The 20,587-nt window shown below is 48.0% G+C and overlaps 1 protein-coding gene across 15 annotated transcripts in view; it reads left to right on the top strand.

Moving 5' to 3' along the window:
- The window catches only part of LOC139264759 (speriolin-like), a 395,630-nt gene that overhangs the window by 315,736 nt on the left and 59,307 nt on the right, over window positions 1-20,587 (top strand). For 13 of the 15 annotated variants that reach the window (XM_070881830.1, XM_070881833.1, XM_070881832.1 and 10 more), the window contains one exon: window positions 5,586-5,627. The exons of the other annotated variants lie outside the window; for them this stretch is intronic. In XM_070881830.1, the coding sequence (XP_070737931.1) occupies window positions 5,586-5,627 (42 nt within the window). The remainder of the gene's footprint in view (window positions 1-5,585; window positions 5,628-20,587) is intronic. 15 annotated transcript variants of the gene reach the window in all.

Consider the following 20,587-nt stretch of genomic DNA (forward strand, 5'->3'; position numbering starts at 1 on the left):
TCAGGAAGGGATAAGAATTGCCAGAAGGGACTGATGGTCCACCTCAGGAGAGAGAGGAAGAGGAGGACGAGGAGGTGGATGCTGATCTCGGGTCAGACAGTTCGGCTGAAGCCATGCCCCGTGCCCCCGCCCCCCTCTAGACCACAGGAAAGGGCCCGTGGCTACATAGCTGCAAGACTCTTATGTCAGCAGCTTATAAGTGAGCGATTTGCTTGAACGAACGTTGTTGTTATTTACAAGGCTGCAATCATCATAGGCAGTCCCTCGAAATCGAGGAAGACTTGCTTCCACTCCCAAAGTGAGTTCTTTGATGGCTGAACAGTCCGATACGAGAGCCACAAACCCTGTTACAGGTGGGACAGACATTCGTTGAGGGAAGGTGTCGGTGGGATTGGTTTGCTGTGCGCTCCTTCCGCTGCCTGTGCTTGGCCTCTTCACGTTCATTGTGTCGAAGAGCTCAACGCCCTCCCAGACGCACTTTCTCCACCTCGGGTGGTCTTCAGCCAGGGTCTCCCAGGTGTCAGTGGTGATGTTGCACTTTACCAGGGAGGCTTTGAGGGTGTCCTTATAATGTTTCCACTGCTGGGTGCACAGGTCATATACATCAATGGTGTGCATCATCTTGGTGACAGTTTAAGTTGATTGAAGTTAAGTGTAATTATACCCTTTCATGTTAAGGAATCATCAGTGTGTAACAGTGCAGCTATCTGAGACAATGCGCAACAAGGTTATGTTAAATAAAAAACATTTAATCCAACCATTTTTGTGAAATTATAATTATAACTATAAAAAACACCCCGCCCCACCCCACAACAAATTGATCACATTTACATCATTCAATTGGTTACCAATTCCAGCAACACAGAACACAAATGCAAACCAGCAAGGTAGCTCCCTCGCCTCTTCCCCCCCGACCCTCCCACCAAAAAAGCACCAACAACATAAAAATATGCCCAAGACAACACCTGCGGCCATGCACCTCACTTTTCTTCTCCCCCGCAGCTTATCCTCCCCACCTCTACCCCTTCCCCTTCCCCTCCTGACTACAAGCCGCCTGGCCGAGGAGCTCCTCAAGTGCTGCTTCAGTGGGGGGATGACGGCAGAACCGCTGTTTGGACGGATCAGGGAGAGGACGGTCTCGAGGTGGGACCGTCCTCCAAGGCAGAAGCAAGATCTTCCTCCTGGCTCTCGTGTCATTGGCAATGGGGGTGCGGCACTTTGGGGCGCCGTGCCGCACTGCGGGACCACAGGGAGGCCTCTGCTACCAGTGTTCCTGGCTATCAGCTCCAGGGCCTCCGGCATCCGCTGCACGTACTCCGTCATGGTGGCGGACATGCTGGCCAGCTGGAGGGATATGCCCCCCCCCCCCCCCCATTGTCTGTTGGATCTGCTGACCTATGTCAACATTTCTCCTGAACAAGTGTACCATGTCCCCGCTCAGATCTGCCGCTCGTGGAGCAGACCTGCCGCGTCGAACCAACCTCCACTTGGTCCGTGCCGTCCTGGAGACCTGGGGTGCCCTGTGGCAAGATGCTTGGGTCCGGTACCTCCACGGTGGAGGAGGGAATGACCGCAGGAGCCCAAGATGTCATTGGTGTCAAATGGATTATGGAGGTTGGGGATGCAGGCTCCTCAAAGTCGGCACTGTCATCCGTTGAGAAGGGACCCAGCAGATACACGGGCGAGAATCGGTGCTCGTCAGCACCAGATGGAGGATCATCCGGCGACTCCGGCCCTGCGTCCCCAGCTTCTGAGCTCAGTGTTCTTGCATGGGTTCTGCGCTGTTGGCTGAGCTACAAAACATAAATGAGGTTGTTAGAGGAGAAGGGGGTGCTAAGGTCACAAGGTGAGTCCCGCGCTGCACACAGCATATGCATGACAAAAGCAACACCGCTATCAAGATCATCACAGACAGCTCATTTCATGACCATAAGCAAATTCTGCATTGCAATGATTCTCATGAGGACATCATTATTTAGAGAAGAATTTTATGATTTAGCTATCATATAATATTGGTCGGATATGAGTGGGTGTGGCGTCTATTGACTTTACATCACGCAATGGTGTATACTTTACTCACATGGCATCACATCAGGCTCTGCTGCTAGTTGTGTGGCTGACCGGGGGTGGGTCCCCACTAGTGCCAGCACCCGCTCCTCGATATCGGTGAGGTCGATGAGGACTGGTGGCCCCGCATCCGTTTGCCTCTGCTCGGTCCTATTCATCGAAAGCTTCTTCTGTAAAAGGTAACAACAGCACGACATAGCATGAGATCATTGCATGATATTGTTGCTAGGTACTGTCACAGAGACTGAAACAACACATAACCGATAGATTTAATCATGATTATAATGAAAATGATGATTCTTTACCTAAAGGCGTACACCGTGACCAGGGGCTTTGAGTACAACCTTCCTGGTATAAATGCAAGACATCACATCTGATTTTAATCACTCATTACACTTACAATTCCAATTATATAAATATATAAGTACATATAAATTAACGTAATACTTACTTTGATGGATCCGTCAAGGTCGTTCCATCATTTGCGGCATTGGTTGCCGACAAGGCCACCTCGGCTATCTCGGCCCATATCTTCTGGTAGGTATTTGGCGTGGGCTTCCCACGCCCTCCCTGGGTCAATTGACCCCAGCGTGACTTAACCTCCTGCATGAGGGAGGCATTTGCCTCATCCTAGAACCTCCTTGCTCTTTTGCATCCTCCCAATTGTTCCTCTCCCAGCTCACTGCTTTTGCCAGCGTCCTTAGTCTCCACATCGCCTCCTCCATCCCTTCCACGTTAAATAGTTTTTCTACAAAACACGGTGCCAACTACCTTCTTTGTGCTTAGTAGGCTTTTTGCTGCTGGTGAATCTCCCTTGTGCCTCCCACAACTGCCAAAGAAGCACACACCACAACCACACACTCGTTCAGTCCCTCTCTCTCTGTCTCCTCTTATGCGCATGTAATGATGATTCCTGACCTTCTGAAACGCAGGAAACGAGCGTTGCCATGCTGTTGTTATTGTCGGCGACACTTTACGACAGAAGGTCAAAAAAATTTAACGCTAACGCCCATTTTAGATTGCTTGCGGTAACTCCCATTTTCAAAAATGGAAAGTTAGGGTTTTGAATATGATCTCAAAACTCATTTTTACCGCACCCACTGGAACTAAAGCTATTTTTGGCCAATCTGCACAAAAGTGGAAAGTCAAGCCCCTAGCCCTTAGTCTTCAAACACTCTCTTCCTCAGGCGACTGAAGGCTGTATTAGCACACTGAAGGTAGTGTTGGACCACGTCATCGATGTCTGCCCTGGTTGACAGTAGGCTCGGGAGCTAAAATCTGTATTAACGAATTGGAAGAAGGGACTGAGTGTAACGTAGCCAAGTTTGCTGACGATACAAAGATGGGAGGAAAAGCAATGTGTGAGGAGGACACAAAAAATCTGCAAAAAGACATAAACAGGCTAAGTGAGTGGGCAAAAATTTGGCAGATGGAATATAATGTTGGAAAGTGTGAGGTCATGCACTTTTGCAGAAAAAAATCGAAGAGCAAGTTATTATTTAAATGGAGAAAGATTGCAAAGTGCCACAATACAGTGGGACCTGGGGGTACTTGTGCATGAAACGCAAAAGGATAGTATGCAGGTACAGCAAGTGATCAGGAAGGCCAATGGTATCTTGGCCTTTATTGCAAAGGGGATGGAGCATAAGAGCACGGAAGTTTTGCTACAGCTATATAAGGTATTGGTGAGGCCACACCTGGAATACTGCGTGCAGTTTTGGTTTCCATATTTACGAAAGGATATACTTGCTCCCACATGACAGACTAGTCGGAAATGTAGAAGCCCTTGGGATCCAAGGGAAAGTGGCAAGTTGGATCCAAAATTAGCTCAGTGGCAGGAAGCAAAGAGTAATGGTCGATGGAAGTGTTGTGATCGGGAAAGCTGTTTCCAGTGGGGTTCCGCAGGGCTCAGTACTAGGTCGCTAGGCCGTAACCTACAGGGCTTGGGACCAAGAGCTGGAAAGTGGGATTAGGCTGGATAGCTAGCTCTTGGTCGGCTGGTGCGGACACGATGGGCCAAAATGGCTTCCTTCCATGCTGTAAAACTCTATGATTCTGTGATTCTGTAACCTGAGAGAGGTTGGTGATACCATTAATACTGTTGGTGGGGGCTTCCTTGCAGCTGCTGAACGCATGTTTTCTACACAAAATGCCACCCATAGCACCGAAAGATCAGCCGCTATAGAGCCGCATTTCAAGCTAAGATCTATTTATCCGCAAACTCATATCAGGATCCACTAATCGATCAACACAAATGATACAAGGAAGTAGAAGTAAGAATACGATTAGGAACATATTTTTTGAACTTTGTGGAGACAATGATTGGATTTTACAGGAAATTCAAGAAGATGATTCGGGCTTGTGCAGGAGTAGGGGACATGGCAACTAAACTTTTGAAGGCTACCAAGTTTGATAACTTAATAAGCTGCATGGCTACCAAAAAGAGAAGGCTTTTAATATTACACCTCACTAAGGGTTCAATTGTGGCCGAGCCCGTTTTTTAGCGTACTTACCCGAGTTGCGGCGCTTAAGTACGTCCGGAGATGCTCTGGAAAAAAGTGTTCCAAATTTGGCCGCTGTCTGGCCTCTTCACTGCAGCCGCGCAGCGTGGCCAATCGCCTCGGGGGGGTGGAGCTTGCGTTCTGCACTGGAAAATGTGCCGGGCCGTCTGCACATGTGCAGTGGAGAATAGTGATGGCCGCACATGCGCAGTAGCGCTGCGAGTTGGCAAGCGGCCATTTGCATGTTGATGCTATTGTAAACGGTGTTTCCACTGCACTTTCGGTGAAGTTACAGGTGCGAAACGGGACCAGCTCCAAGGTAACTTACAGCTCTTTTTGAAAGTCTTTTTCTTGAAGTTTCAATTGAAATGTTTGTTACTTAAGGCTCAAGTTCATCAACGTCTAAAGAGAAATATCACAGTTTGTGCCTTAAAACATCTTGCAATGTTCTTTGCCATGTTTATGGAAATGAAGGACTGTACAATGTCAAAATGCGATCTCTGAGTTCTCCCGCCCCTAGCCCTGGCCAAGTGGCCTCCCAGTGCCATCTCTCAGTTCTCCTGCCTGTTGCTGCGATCTCTCAGTTCTCCTGCCTGCCAAACGACCGCATGGTCTGTCCAGGTGAGTTTAAACCTTTTCTTTTTAGGGTCAGGAGGAGCAGGAGTCCCAGAAGGCAAGTGTAAGTCTCTCATTCCCCTGACTTCACCACATTGGCAAATCGCAAACCGCCCATCAAGTCAGAAATGCCCGTGCTCCCTGCATTAACTTTGGACCGCCAGAAGTTCCGCTGCTTTACGCTCACTTTCACCCCTTTTGAGCGGGAAGCCAGCCAGTGAAATGTTAAAGATGCTTAACCGGTAAAATCTGTCAGGTTTCCCGCTGCCAGACAGTCTGGCCGCTCGCTTTGCCGCTTTCCCTCGGCAGGTACAATCACTATCTGTGTTCCGATTGCATGTTGATAGCACATTAATTAATTGTCATGTTTTAAACTGAATTCCATTCTCTGTCTCATTGCAGCGGGAGGACCTGCAACTCCAGCTCCGTGTCCTCTGGATAAAGGTGAGTCGGCACAAATGCAGCCTTCAATTCTAGACTGATACTTGGACTGAGTCTGTAAGTGCATTGGTACAAGAGTGTCATAGAATGACAGAAATTTACTGCACACAAGGAGGCCAGTTTGACCCATAGTGTCTGTGCTGGCCAAAAAAGAGCTAACCAACCCAATCCCACTTTCCAGCTCTTGCTCCGTAGCCTTGTAGATTTTTTTTATTCGTCCCTGGGGTGTTGGGCGTCTCTGGCAAGGCCAGCATTTATTGCCCATCCCAGTTGCCCATTGAATAGGTGGTGGTGAGCCGTCGCCTTGAACCGCAGCAGATCTTGTGGTGAAGGAACTTCCACAGTGCTGTCAGGGAGAGAGTTACAGAATTTTGGCCCAGCGGCGATGAACGAATGGCACTTCAAGTGCATATCCAACTACTTTTTAAATCTAATGAGCGTTTCTGCCTCTACCACCCTTTCAGGCAGTGAGTTCCAGACCCACGCCACCCTCTGGGTGAAAAAAGTTCTCAACTTCCCTCTTAAATCTGGCAATTTAAATCTATGCCCCCTGGTTATTGACCTCGCTGCTAAGGGAAATAGGTGCTTCCTGTGCACTCTATCCAGGTCCCTACTAACGGTACTCCAGCTGTTGCCTCACTATTGTTTTATACAGGCCATTCATAACCTCCCTCCTCTTATTCTATGCCTCAGCTAATAAAGGAAAGTATTCCGTATGCCTTCTTAACTACCGTATCTACTTGCCTTGCTACCTTCAGGGATCTGTGGACATTCACGCCAAGATCCCTAAGTTCCACTACACAATTCAGTATTCTCTCATTTATTGTGTATTCCTTTGCCTTGTTAGCCCTCGCCAAATACATTACCTCACACTTCTCCGGATTGAATTCCATTTGTCACTTTTCTGCCCATCTGACCAGTCCATTGATATCTTTCTGCAGTCTACAGCTTTCTTCCTCACTTTCAATCACATGGACAATATTTCTATCATCGGGAAATGTTTTAATCATGCCCCCTACATTGTAGTCTAAATAATTAATATATAACACAAAAAGCAAACGACCTAGTACTGAGCCCTGCGGAACCCCACTGGAAACAGCTTTCCCCATCACAAAACATCCATCGACCATTACTCTTTGCTTCCTGCCACTGAGCCAATTTTGGATCCAACTTGCCACTTTCTCTTGGATCTCATGGGCTTTTACATTTCTGACTAGTCTGTCATGTGGGACTTTGTCAAAAGCCTTGCTATAATCCATGTGCACGACATCAAACGCACTAACTTCATTGTTACCACCTCAAAATATCCAATCAAGTTAGTCAGACACGACCTTCCCTGAATCCATGCTGATTGTCCTTAATTAATCCATGCCTTTTGTAATGATGGTTAATACGGTCCCTCAGAATTTTTTTCAACAATTTGTCCACCACGGAGGTTAGGCTGACTGGTCAGTAATTACTCGGTCTATCCCTTTGTCCATTTTTAAACAATGGCACAAAGTTAGCCGTTCACCTGTCCTCCAGCACCACGCCTGTAGCCGGAGAAGATTGAAAAGTGATGGTCAGAGCCTCTGCTATTTCCTCCCTTGCTTCCCAGCCTAGGATACATTTCATCTAAGCCTGGCGATTTATCTACTTTCAAAGATGCTAAACCCCTTAATACTTCCTCTCGCACTATGTTTATCTTAGCTACTATTGCACACTCTCCTCAGCCTTAACAACTACAATGTCTGCATTGTCAATCAGCAGCTGGTTTTACTCTCCGCTTCATTTTGTTTTTTCCTCTCTATAGCACATGAATGTTACGGTCAATGTAGAGATGTTCGATGTTATCAGCTAAGTCAGCACAGTCCAGGGATTAACTTGTGATCTTCCTGGTCTCTCAAGCTGTCGACACTTGGCTTCAGCTTGCTCTTAGCGAAGAGACCCGAGGTGTTCAGCGCCTTCCCGGATGCTTTTCCTCCACTTTGGGCGGTCTTGGGCCAGGGATTCCCAGGTGTTGATGCGGATGTTGCACTTTTTTCACAGAGGATTTGAGGGTGTCCTTGAAGCGTTTCCTCTGCCCACCTGTGGCTCGCTTGCCATGTCTAAGCTCCGAGTACAGCGCTTGCTTTCGGAGTCTCGTGTCAGGCCTGCAGACGATGTGGCCCGTCCAACGGAACTGATTGAACGTGGTCAATGTTTCGATGCTGGGGATGTTGGCCTGAGCGAGAACACTGACGTTGGTACGCCTATCCTGCCAATGGATTTGCAGGATCTTGCAGAGGCAGCGTTGTTGGTACTTCTCCAGTGTTTTGAAGTGCCTGCTTTACATAGTCCATGTCTCTGAAGTATATAGGAGGTTGGGTGTCACTACTGCTCTGTAGACTATGAGCTTGATGCTGGCTTTGAGGTCCTGGTCTTCAAATACTCTCTTCCTCAGGCGACTGAAGGCTGCATTGGCACACTGAAGGCGGTGTTGGACCTTGTCGTCGATGTCTGACCTAGATGATAATAGGCTCCCGAGGTATGGTCCACATTGTCCAAGGCCTCGACATGGATCTTGAAAACCGAGGGGAAAATACTGTGTGGCGGGGGCAGGTTGGGAGAGGACCTTTGTCTTACGGATGTTTATGGCGCATACTCTCGCACGCCTCGGTGAAGGTGTTGACGATAACTTTGAGTTCGGCCTCTGAGTGTGCGCAGACACAAGCGTCATCTGCGAACTGTAATTCAATGACAGAAGATGGGACGTCTTTGGAGCTGGCCTGGAGGCGGTGAAGGTTGAACAGATGGGCAGCAGCAATGTGGACTAGCTGTTGCCTGTCAGCCAGCCAGTCCACACTGCTGCTGCCCATGCTGACGTTGTGCATTCTACAGCCAGGCCTTCTAGGCCCAGAGCGACTCGAGGACCTCCTGCAAGGCGATCTGCAGCCTCCCCCACTGAAGCTCAGCAACCTTCTACCAGCCATGCTGCAGCTACTGGGGGAGCACGTCGTAGGAGCACTAGGTCAGGCAAAGTCATTAAGGGAATGTACAAGGGTAATTAGTTGACTTTTTTCTGTAATATTGGATGGATTGATGTATAAAGATGGATTAGAATGTTTGTTGTGTGATGGTGTTCATTTCAGTATTGTGGGCTAGAGGAAGCTGTGATGGTCAGTACAGAGGGAAGGTAAGGTGTGGGACTGTTGGTGAATGTGGAATTGGGTTTGTGTTCACTGAAACAGCAGCTGGATCATTCGCTCTTGGACAGCCAGAGCAGAAAGGGGCTCTCTGGATTGCCTCTTCCCTTCCGCTTCCTGTTCTTCTGCCTCCTCCTCCTCCTCCCCATTCCTTCCACCCTTCTCTCCTCGTCATCCTACTGCTCCTCCTCAGCTGGTTGCCATATTGCGAGGTTGTGGAGCATGTGACAGACCACAACGAGTCTGGAGACATGTTCTGGTGAGTATTGCAGGGCTCCTCCACAGCGGTGCAGGCAATGGAAGTGTTGTCTAAGGATGCCAATGGTCTGCTCTATCAGATTCCATGTGGCAGCATGGCTTTCGTTATCTGCATGGTGCCCACATATGCGTGGGTTGCACAGCGGAGTCACGAGCCAGGTGGGCAGCGGACAGACCTTTTCGCCTCGTAGCTGCCTTCTGGTTTGTCATGGTAGCTCAAAGACTGAAGAAAAGCATCACGACTGCTGCCAGGATACCGGTCATTCCCCATCATGATGTGCTGAGTATGGTCCCATCCCAACTGCACATGCAGTGAGTGGAAACCTTTGCGGTTGTGGTAGATCTCAGCATTTGGATGTGGCACCTTCAAAACCACGTTTGTGCAGTCGATGGTGACCTGCATTGTTATGTTTAGAATAACTCCACAAGACTGTATATCTTAAGCTCAAACTGTCGTGACTTTGGTCTCTCTATTGTAACTCCAGAGTGAGGAGGCAGCGTGTTAGTCTGTCTTTTATACCTGCTTGCCCAGGGTGTGCAGGTGACCCTTGGGTCTCCCACAGGTGCACCCCCTGGTGGCAAGTCTTACACATTGGTAATATTTACATACATAACATCATTCCCCCCCCCAAAGTCTTATGTGCAAGTTATTTACAAGTTGAGGCGATCCGGAGCTCTGCGATCCCAGGTTGATCGCCTGAGTTGAAGTCCTGCCATGGTGAGTCGGTCGGATCATTGCTGCACTGCGGTGTGACTGCTCTGATCGGACTGTCTGGCATGGTGGATTCATCCTCATGGTTGACCGCGAAGTCGATTGCTAGTTGGGTGTGTGTGGGTGGATCAATGATGGTAATGTCCTCTTCAAACTGTTCTTGGTTGTCACTGAACCACAGTTTGGTCTGATCCAAATGCTTTCTGCACGTTTGTCCGTTTAAAAGTTTGACAACAAACACTCTATTCCCTTCCTTGGCTAACACAGTGCCAGCAACCCATTTGCGACCAGGAGCATAATTAAGAACAAACACAGGGTCATTAACTTCAATGGCGCGTGATACAGCCGCGCGATCGTGGTACATGTTATGCTGGTGGCGCCAGGTTTCTACATGATCATTGAGATCCAGGTGGACTAAGGAGAGCCTGGTTTTGAGTGCTCTCTTCATTAGCAATTCTGCAGGGGGAACACCAGTAAGTGAGTGGGGTCGCATGCAGTAGCTGAGCAGAATCCGAGATAGCCGGGTCTGCAGGGAACCGTCCGTCACGCGTTTCAAGCTCTGCTTGATGATTTGAACTGCCCATTCCACTTGACCATTGGATGCGGGCTTAAACGGCGCAGACCTGATATACTTGATGCCATTGCGAGTCATAAACTCGTTGAATTCCGAGCTGGTGAAGCATGATCCATTGTCACTAACAATGACGTCGGGCAAACCATGGGTGGCGAACATGGCCCGGAGGCTTTCAATGGTGGCAATGGATGTACATGACGACATTATTGTACATTATTCCATTTACAGTAAGCGTCCACTGCTACTTGGAACATCTTTCCTAGAAAGGGGCCAACTACGTGGACCCTTGACCACGGTTTGGAGGGCCATGACCACAGGCTCAGTGAGGCCTCCCTTGGTGCATTGCTCAACTGTGAGCAAGTGTTGCATTGTGTACGCATGACTCCAATTCCGAGTCAATGCCGGGCCACCAAACGTGCGACCTGGCGATAGCCTTCATCGTGACTATGCCCGGACTCTTCCAGGTTGTGCAATTGCTCGGTGGTGTTGCGACTCGTGATCATGATGTCGTCTTGCAACACCACGGTGCGCGGAACCGATTTCAGCAGACTCTCCATGTTTCTCTGGAAGATGGCAGCAGCCGAGCGAATCCCAAAAGGGCACCTGTGGTATATAAACAGCCCTTTGTGCGTGTTGATGCATGTCAATCTTTTCGGAGATTCAGCCAGCTCCTGTGTCATGTAGGCGGAGGTTAAATCCAGCTTGGTGAACGACTTCCCCCCCTGCTAGCATTGCAAACAGGTCATCCGCTTTGGGTGGGTACTGGTCCTGTAACGAGACTCATTTGATCGTTACCTTGTAGTCCCCGCAGATTCTGACCGTCACATGGCTCTTCAACACCGGAACAATTGGATTGGCCCACTTGTTGAATTCGATTGGCGATATGATCCCCTCTCGTTGAAGTCTGTCCAGCTCGATCTCGACTTTCTCTCGCATCATGTATGGAATCACTCGGGCCTTGTGATGAACGGGTCGTGCATCAGGAACTAGATGGATCTGTACTTTGGCGCCTGTGAAGTTGCCGATGCCTGGCTCGAATAATGACGGGAATTTGTTTAGCACTTGGGCGCATGAGGCGTCGTCCTCCGAAAACAATGCTTTGATGTCGTCCCAGTTCCATCGGATCTTTCCTAGCCAGCTTCTGCCGAACAGCGTTGGGCCATCGCCTGGTACAGTCCACAGTGGTAAACCATGCACAGCTCCATCGTACGATACCTTCACTGCCGGGCTGCCAATGTCTGGTATGAGCTCTTTGGTGTAAGTGAGCAGCTTGGTGTGGATCGGACTTAGTTTTGGCCTTTGTGCCTTGTTGCCCCACAGTTTCTTAAAAGCATTCTGGCTCATAATTGACTGACTCGCCCCCGTGTCCAATTCCATGGAAACTGGAATGCCGTTTAATTTGACTTTTAGCATTATTGGAGGGCTTTTGGTGGTGAAGGTGTGTACCCCATACACTTCCTCTTCAGCCTCGGGTTGAGTTGCCTTTCATGCTCGTTCAGCGTGATCCGCGCCGGATCGATCATCTTCTGCTGACTCTGCCACGTGGTGAGTCGCAGCACGTCTGCACATTCGCTGGAGGTGCCCCATTGTTACATAGCCCTGCACACGTAGTGCTTGAACCAACATTGATGGGCTCGATGATTACCCCCGCAGCGCCAACATGGTGCTAATGGATTTGCATTCATGCCCCACGGCAGGTTCTGAGTCATCCTAGGTCTGGCCTCTGTGGGCGTGTAGGCCCTGCCATGTACAGTTCTGTCTGCTGAAGGCGTTATTTTATGCACAGTATTTGCCGGTGAGTTCCGATGCTGCAATGATATCTGTTTAGTGTTATCGTTCGTGGACATAAAAGCCTGGGCTATCGTGATGGCCTTGCTCAGATCTAGGGATTCAGCAGACAGCAGTTTGCGAAGAATGATCTCATGGCTGATTCCAAGCACGAAAAAGTCCCGTAGCACTTCCCCCAAAAATCCAGCAAATACTCACGGTCCCGCAAGGCGTCTTAGGTCGGTGACATAGCTCGCTACATCCTGGCCCTCGGAGCGGTGGTGCATATAAAAGCGATACCTGGCCATCAAGATGTTCTCCTTAGGCTTGAGTTGTTCCCGAACCAGCATGCACAATTCTTCATATGCCTTGTCTGTTGGTTTCGTCGTTGCTAGCAGATTTTTGATGAGGCCATATATCGTGAGGAGAATCGCCCTGCACTCGATCGCGGTTTCTGCCTTTTCCAGCTCGTTGGCCATGAAGTACTGGTCAAGACACTCAACGAAGGCTTCCCAATTATCACCTTCAACAAATATTCTCAAGAATACCAACGGCAGCCATAACTACGTGAAAGTTCGTGATCTGTTACTCGTCGCCAAATGTTATGTTTAGAATAACTCTACAAGACTGTATTTCTTAAGCTCAAACTGTTGTGACCTTGGTCTCTTTATTGTAACTCCAGAGTGAGAAGGCAGCGTGGTAGACTGCCTTTTATACCTGCTTGCCCAGGGTGTGCAGGTGACTCTTGGGTCTCCCACAGGTGCGCCGCCCTGATGGCAAGTCTTCCATATTAATAATGTTTACATACATAACATACACCATGGGGAAGAACATTATCTTCTGTTGAGAGAGAAGACAAGGAATTACCCTCTTCTGCCATAAAGAGTGTCTGTCACCGCTCTTATGCAGCAGTAGATGGTAAACTGGGAGATGTTACAAATGCCTCATGCTCCAACCGGGAAGAATCTAATACAAAGAAATTCAGGGCTACGGTCACCTTCACAGCCACTGGCAGCGCTGTCTTTGCCCCGGTATGAGGCTGCAGGTCTGGTTGCAAGAGCCGGCAGAGTTCTGTGAGCACCTTCGTCACCTCACATTCTACTTCTTGCTCAGGATGAGATAAGAGAATTGCTCCTGAAAGACCCTAGGTGGGTAAGGCCTCCTGCTGAGAGCTTTTCTACCCCTCGTCCTCTTCCCTCTGCGAGCAACTTTTCCTCTTCTTCACTGCCTCTGCTCCATCTCCCTATCTTGCTGCAGGCCAAGGGGGATGACAACCAGAGCACCCACAACTGGGAGCAAGTGGTCTGACCAGAAAGTTTGAAGTCAAAACCAAAGTCTTCTCCACTTGCAGCACCTCTCCTTGTCCCATCACCAACTTCAAACAATTCTGGAAAGCACCAAACATTTCTACAAAGTTAGACAGAGCCAGTAGAAATTAATCAGCAACTAAGTGAAGGTCTTGCCTGACTAACTTGATTGAATTTATCAAAGAGGTAACCAGGAGGGTTGATGAAAAACAAATACACCGCTTTGGGTACTGTTGAGGGGGATGACTCATAAGGGAAGAGTGGCAGCAGCCAAGTTCATGGCACCGTGGATGGCTCTGCTGCACAGGAGGGCAGGAAAAAGAATGGAAGAGCTATAGTGGTAGGGGATTCTATTGTAAGGGGAATAGATAGATGTTTCTGCGGCCACAATCGAGAATCCAGGTATGTTGCCTTCCTGGTGCAAGGGTCAAGGATGTCTCGCATCGGCTGCAGGACATTTTGAAGGGGGAGGGTGAACAGCCAGTTGTCGTGGTGCATATAGGTACCAACGATATAGGTAAAAAACAGGATGAGGTCCTACAAGCTGAATTTAGGGAGCTAGGAGCTAAATTAAAAAGTAGGACCTCAAAGGTAGTAATCTCAGGATTGCTACCAGTGCCACATGCTAGTCAGAGTAGGTATCACAGGATAGCTCAGATGAATACGTGGCTTGAGCAGTGGTGCACAAGGGAGGGATTCAAATTCCTGGGACATTGGAACCGGTTTTGAGAAGGTAGGTACAAACCGGATGGTCTGCACCTGGGCAGGACCGGAACCAATGTCCTCGGAGGAATGTTTGCTCGTGCTGTTGGGGAGGAGTTAAACTAATAAGGCAGGGGGATGGGAACCTATGCAGGGAGACAGAGGGAAGTAGAATGGGGGCAGAAGCAAAAGATAGAAAGAAGAAAAGTAAAAGTAGAGGGCAGAGAAACCAAAAGCAAGAAGCAAAAACCAAATTACAGTAAAATTCTAAAGGGGCAAAATGTGTTAAAAAGACAAGCCTGAAGGCTCTGTGCTTCAATGTGAGGAATATTTGTAATAAAAGGGACAAACTAACTGATGTAATTGGCATCATGGAGACATGGCTTCAGGGTGATCAAGGCTGGGAACTCAACATCCAGGGGTATTCAACATTCAGGAAGGATAGGCAGAAAGGAAAAGGAGGCGGGTGGCATTGCTGGTTAAAGAGGAAATTAATTCAATAGTAAGAAAGGACATTAGCTTGGATGATGTGGACTCAGTATGGGTGAAGCTAAGGAATACCAAAGGGCAGAAAACGCTAGTGGGAATTGTGTACAGACCACTAAACAGTTGTAATGAGGTTGGGGACAGCATCAAACAAGAAATTAGGGATGCGTGCAATAAAGGTACAGCAGTTATCATGGGCGACTTTAATCGACATATTGATTGGGCTAACCAAACTGGTAGCAATGCGGTGGACGAGGATTTCCTGGAGTGTATTAGGGATGGTTTTCTACACCAGTATGTCGAGGAACCAACTAGAGGGTTGGCCATCCTAGACTGGGTCATGTGTAATGAGAAAGGACTAATTAGCAATCTTGTTGTGCGAGGCGCCTTTGGAAAGAGTGACTATTATATGGTAGAATTCTTTATTAAGATGGAGAGTGACACAGTTAATTCAGAGATTAGGGTCCTGAACTTAAGGAAAAGTAACTTCAATGGTATGAGACGTGAATTGGCTAAACTAGACTGGCACATGATACTTAAAGGGTTGACGGTAGATAGGCAATGGCAAACATTTAAAGATCATATGGATGAACTTCAACAATTGTACATCCCTGTCTGGAGTAAAAATAAAACGGGCAAGGTGCTCAACTGTGGCTAACAAGGGAAATTAAGGATTGTAAATCCGAGGAAGCAGCATATAAATTGGCCAGAAAAAGCAGCAAACCTGAGGTCTGAGAGAATTTTATCCTTCAGCAGAGGAGGATAAAGGGTTTAATTAGGAGGGGGAAAATAGAGTAGGAGAGGAAGCTTGCCGGGAACATAAAAACTGACTGCTAAAGCTTCTATAGAGAAGGTTCTATATGAAGAGAAAAAGATTAGTGAAGACAAACCTAGGTCCCTTGCAGTCAGATTCAGGTGAATTTACAATGGGGAACAAAGAAATGGCAGACCAGTTGAAAAACACTTTGGTCCTGTCTTCATGAAAGAAGACAAAAATAACCTTCTGGAAATACTAGTTGACTGAAGGTCTAGCGAGAAGGAGGAACTGAAGGAAATCCTTATTAGTCAGGAAATTGGGTTAGGGAAATTGATGGGATTGAAGGCCGATAAATCCCCAGGGCCTGATCGTTTGCATCCCAGAGTACTTAAGGAAGTGGCCCTAGAAATAGTGGATGCATTGGTGATCATTTTCCAACAGTCTACCGACTCTGGATCAGTTCCTATGGACGGGAGGTTAGCTAATGTAACACCACTTTTTATAAAAGGAGGGAGAGAGAAAACAGGGAATTATAGACCGGTTAGCCTGACATCAGTAGTGGGAACAATGTTGGAATCAATTATTAAAGGTGAAATAGCAACGCATTTGGAAAGCAGTGACAGGATCGGTCCAAGTCAGCATGGATTTATGAAAGGAAAATCATGCTTGACAAATCTTATACAATTTTTTGAGGATGTAACTGGTAGAGTGGACAAGGGAGAACCAGTGGATGTGATGTATTTGGACTTTCAAAAGGCTTTTGACAAGGTCCCACACAAGAGATTGGTGTGCCAAATCAAAGCACATGGTATTGGGGATAATGTACTGACGTGGCTAGACAACTGGTTGGCAGACAGGAAGCAGAGAGTCGGGATAAACGGATCCTTTTCAGAATGGCAGGCAGTGACTAGTGGAGTACCACAGGGCTCAGTGCTGGGACCCCAGCTCTTTACAATATACATTAACGAATTGCAAGAGGGAATTGAGTGTAATATCTCCAAGTTTTCAGATGACACTAAACTGGGTGGCGGTGTGAGCTGTGAGGAGGATGCTAAGAGGCTGCAGGGTGACTTGGACAGGTTAGGTAAGTGGGCAAATGCATGGCAGATGCAGTATAATGTGGATAAATGTGAAGTTATCCATTTTAGGGGCAAAAACACGAAGGCAGAATATTATCTGGATGGCGGCAGATTAGGAAAAGGGGAGATGCAACGAGATCTGGGTGTCATGGTTCATCAGTCACTGAAAGTGGGCATGCAGGTACAGCAGGCGGTGAAGAAGGCAAATGGTCTGCTCATCTTCATAGCTCAGGGATTTGAGTATAGGAGCAGGGAGGTCTTACTGTAGTTCTACAGGGCCTTGGTGAGGCCTCACCAGGAATATTGTGTACAGTTTTGGTCTCCTAATCTGAGGAAGGACGTTCTTGCTATTGAGGGAGTGCAGTGAAGGTTCACCACACTAATTCCAGGAATGGCTGGACTGTCAAATGAGGAGAGACTGGATCAACTGGGCGTTTATTCACTGGAATTTAGAAGGATGAGAGGGGATCTCATAGAAACGTATAAGATTCTGATGGGACTGGACAGGTTAGATGCGGGAAGAATGTTCCCGATGTCGGGAAAGTCCAGAACCAGGGGACATAGTCTTAGGATAAGAGGTAAGCCATTTAGGGCTGAGATGAGGAGAAACTTCTTCATTCAGAGAGTTGTTAACCTATGGAATTCCCTGCCGCAGAGTTATTGATGCCAGTTCATTGGATATATTCAAGAGGGAGTTAGATATGGCCCTTACGGCTAAGAGAATCAAGGGGTATGGAGAGAAAGCAGGAAAGGGGTACTAAGGGAATGATCAGCCATGATCTTATTGAATGGCAGTGCAAGCTCGAAGGGCCGAATGGCCTACTCCTGCACCTATTTTCTATGTTTCTATGATGTACTTACCTGCACCGATTTCTTTAACTCTCCGCAAGGGTTTTCTCAACTGGCCACATATGCTGGCCTAAGTAGAAATGGAGTAACTATTATCTGGCCAAAGTAGCCTAAATGGCCAGAACTGGCATTCTGTGAGTTCTTCTGCCTGCCGGTACGATATCTGAGTTCTCCTGCCTGCCAAAAGACCGCATGGTCTGTCCAGGTGAGTTTAAACCTTTTCTTTTTGGAGTCAGGAGGAGCAGGAGTCCCAGAAGGCAAGTCTCTCGTTCCGCTGACTTCGCCACATTGGCAAATCGCAGACCGCCCATTAACGGAAATGCCCCTGCTCCCTGTTATATATGTAAACCTGTAAATACTTTGTTTAAACACCACAGGGCTCATCCCCTGGAGTCGCAAGGGATCCCACAATCCCTGGGGAGGACCTGTATTTAAGGAGGCCTCACAGACTGGAGAGGCTATCTGGAGACCTGCAATACAAGACCAAGGTCACACTTTACTTTAAGCTCACAGCATCTGGTCAGACTTTTCAGTCATACACTACAACGGGCAACGAGATACAGATTACGAACCCCACTGCAACGATGCAGAGAACAGTGAGCATCCTGGAGAAATCTTTGGAGGGAGATGATTGGGTAACCTTCGTGGAGCGAGTCGACCAATACTTCGTGGCCAACGAGCTGGAAGGAGAAGCGAACGCTGCCAAACGAAGGGCGATTCTCCTCACCGTTTGCGGGGCACCAACATATGGCCTCATGAAAAATCTGCTTGCTCCAGCGAAATCCACAGAGGAATCGTATCATGATTTGTGTACCCTGGTCTGGGAGCATCTTAACCCGAAGGAAAAGGTTCTGATAGCGAGGTACCGGTTCTACACGTGCAAGAGGTCTGAAGGCCAGGAAGTGGCGAGCTATGTCGCCGAGCTAAGACGCCTTGCAGGACATTGTGAATTTGAAGGACATTTGGAGCACATGCTCAGGGACTTCTTTGTACTTGACATTGGCCATGAAGTAATACGTCGCAAATTCTTGACTGTAGAGACCCCAACCTTGAGTAAGGCCATAGCGATAGACCAGGCGTTCATCGTCACCAGTGACAATACCAAGCAAATCTCTCAGCACACGAGTGCCGCTACAAGTACTGTGAACAAAGTAATGTTGTTTTTGAATCGTTACATACAGGGCAGGCCTCACATGCCTGCAGCTGCATGTCCGCAGATGCCTCAGAGTCCACCATCAAGGGTGATGAATGCTAAGCCATTAACACCTTGTTGGCGCTGCGGGGGTGATCATCGTTTCCATTCATGCCCCTTCAAAGGATACGTTTGCAAGAGCTGTGAAACAATGGTACACCTCCAGCATATGTGCAGACGAGCTGCAAACCCTGCTTGTCCTGCAAACAACCATGTTGCAGAGGAGGACAGATCCACGAAGGATCACGACGAACCAGAGCCTCAGACTGAGGAGGCAGAGGTATATGGGGTGCACACATTTTCCACAAAATGTCCCCCAATAATGCTGAAGGTCGAATTAAATGCACTCCCAGTGTCAATGGAGCTGGGCATGGGCGTGAGCCAGTCCATTATGAGCAAAAAGACTCTCGAAAAATTGTGGTGCAGCAAGGCCTCAAGGCCAGTCCTGACTCCCATTCGCACTAAACTGAGAACTTATACAAAGGAACTGATTCCTGTAATCGGAGTGCTACCGTAAAGGTCTCCTACGATGGAACGGTGCACAAGTTACCACTCTGGGTGGTACCGGGCTATGGCCCCACGCTGTTCGGCAGGAGCTGGCTGGGGAAGATACGCTGGAACTGGGATGACGTCTGAGCGCTCTCTTCCATCGACGACACTTCGTGTGCCCAATTCCGAAACAAGTTTCCCTCGCTGTTCAAACCAGGCATCGGGAAGTTCCAAGGAGCAAAAGTGCAGATCCACCTAATTCTGGGGGCGTGACCCATCCTTATTTGGCGGAAAATTGTGTTGGGGAAATTGATGGGATTAAAGGCCGATAAATCCCCGGGTCCTGATAGTTTGCATCCCAGAGTATTTAAGGAAGTGGCCCTAGAAATAGTGGATGCATTGGTGATCATTTTCCAACAATCTATCGACTCTGGATCAGTTCCAATGGACTGGAGGGTAGCTAATGTACCGCCACTTTTTAAAAAAGGAGCGAGAGAAAAAGCAGGTAATTATAGACCGGTTAGCCTGACATCAGTAGTGGGGAAAATGTTGGAATCAGTCATTAAAGATGAAATAGCAGCCCATTTGGAAAGCAGTGACAGGATCGGACCGAGTCAGCATGGATTTATGAAAGGGAAATCATGCTTGAGGAATCTTCTGGAATTTTTTGAGGATGTAACTAGTAGAGTAGACAAGGGAGAACCAGTGGATGTTTGGACTTTCAAAAGGCTTTTGACAAGGTCCCACACAAGAGATTGGTGTACAAAATCAAAGCGCATGATATTGGGGGTAATGTACTGACGTGGATAGACAACTGGTTGGCAGACAGGAAACAGAGTCGGGATAAACGGATCCTTTTCAGAATAGCAGGCAGTTACGAGTGGGGTGCCGCAGGGCTCAATGCTGGGACCCCAGCTCTTTCCAATATACATTAACGATTTGGATGAAGGAATAGAGTGTAATATCTCCAAGTTTGCAGGTAACACTAAACTGGGTGGCGGTGTGAGCTGTGAGGAGGACGCTAAGAGGCTGCAGGGTGACTTGGAAAGATTAGGTGAGTGGGCAAATACATGTCAGATGCAGTATAATGTGGATAAATGTGAGGTTATCCATTTTGGGGGCAAAAACACGAAGGCAGAATATTATCTGAATGGCGGCAGACTAGAAAAAGGGGAGGTGCAACGAGACCTGGGTGTCATGGTTCATCAATCACTGAAAGTGGGCATACAGGTACAGCAGGCGGTAAAGAAGGCAAATGGTATGTTGGCCTTCATAGCTAGGGGATTTGAATATAGGAGCAGGGAGATCTTACTGTAGTTGTACAGGGCCTCAGTGAGGCCTCACCTGGAATATTGTGTTCAGTTTTGGTCTCCTAGTCTGAGGAAGGACGTTCTTGCTATTAAGGGAGTGCAGCGAAGGTTCACCAGACTTATTCCAGGGATGGCTGGGCTGTCTTATGAGGAGAGACTGGATCAACTGGGCGTTTATTCACTGGCGTTTAGAAGGATGAGAGAGGATCTCATAGAAACATATAAGATTCTGACGGGACTGGACAGGTTAGATGCGGGAAGAATGTTCTCAATGTTGGGGAAGTCCAGAACCAGGGGACATAGTCTTAGGATAAGGG

This window comes from Pristiophorus japonicus, chromosome 5, assembly GCF_044704955.1.
Source record: "Pristiophorus japonicus isolate sPriJap1 chromosome 5, sPriJap1.hap1, whole genome shotgun sequence".
NCBI lineage: Eukaryota > Metazoa > Chordata > Chondrichthyes > Pristiophoridae > Pristiophorus > Pristiophorus japonicus.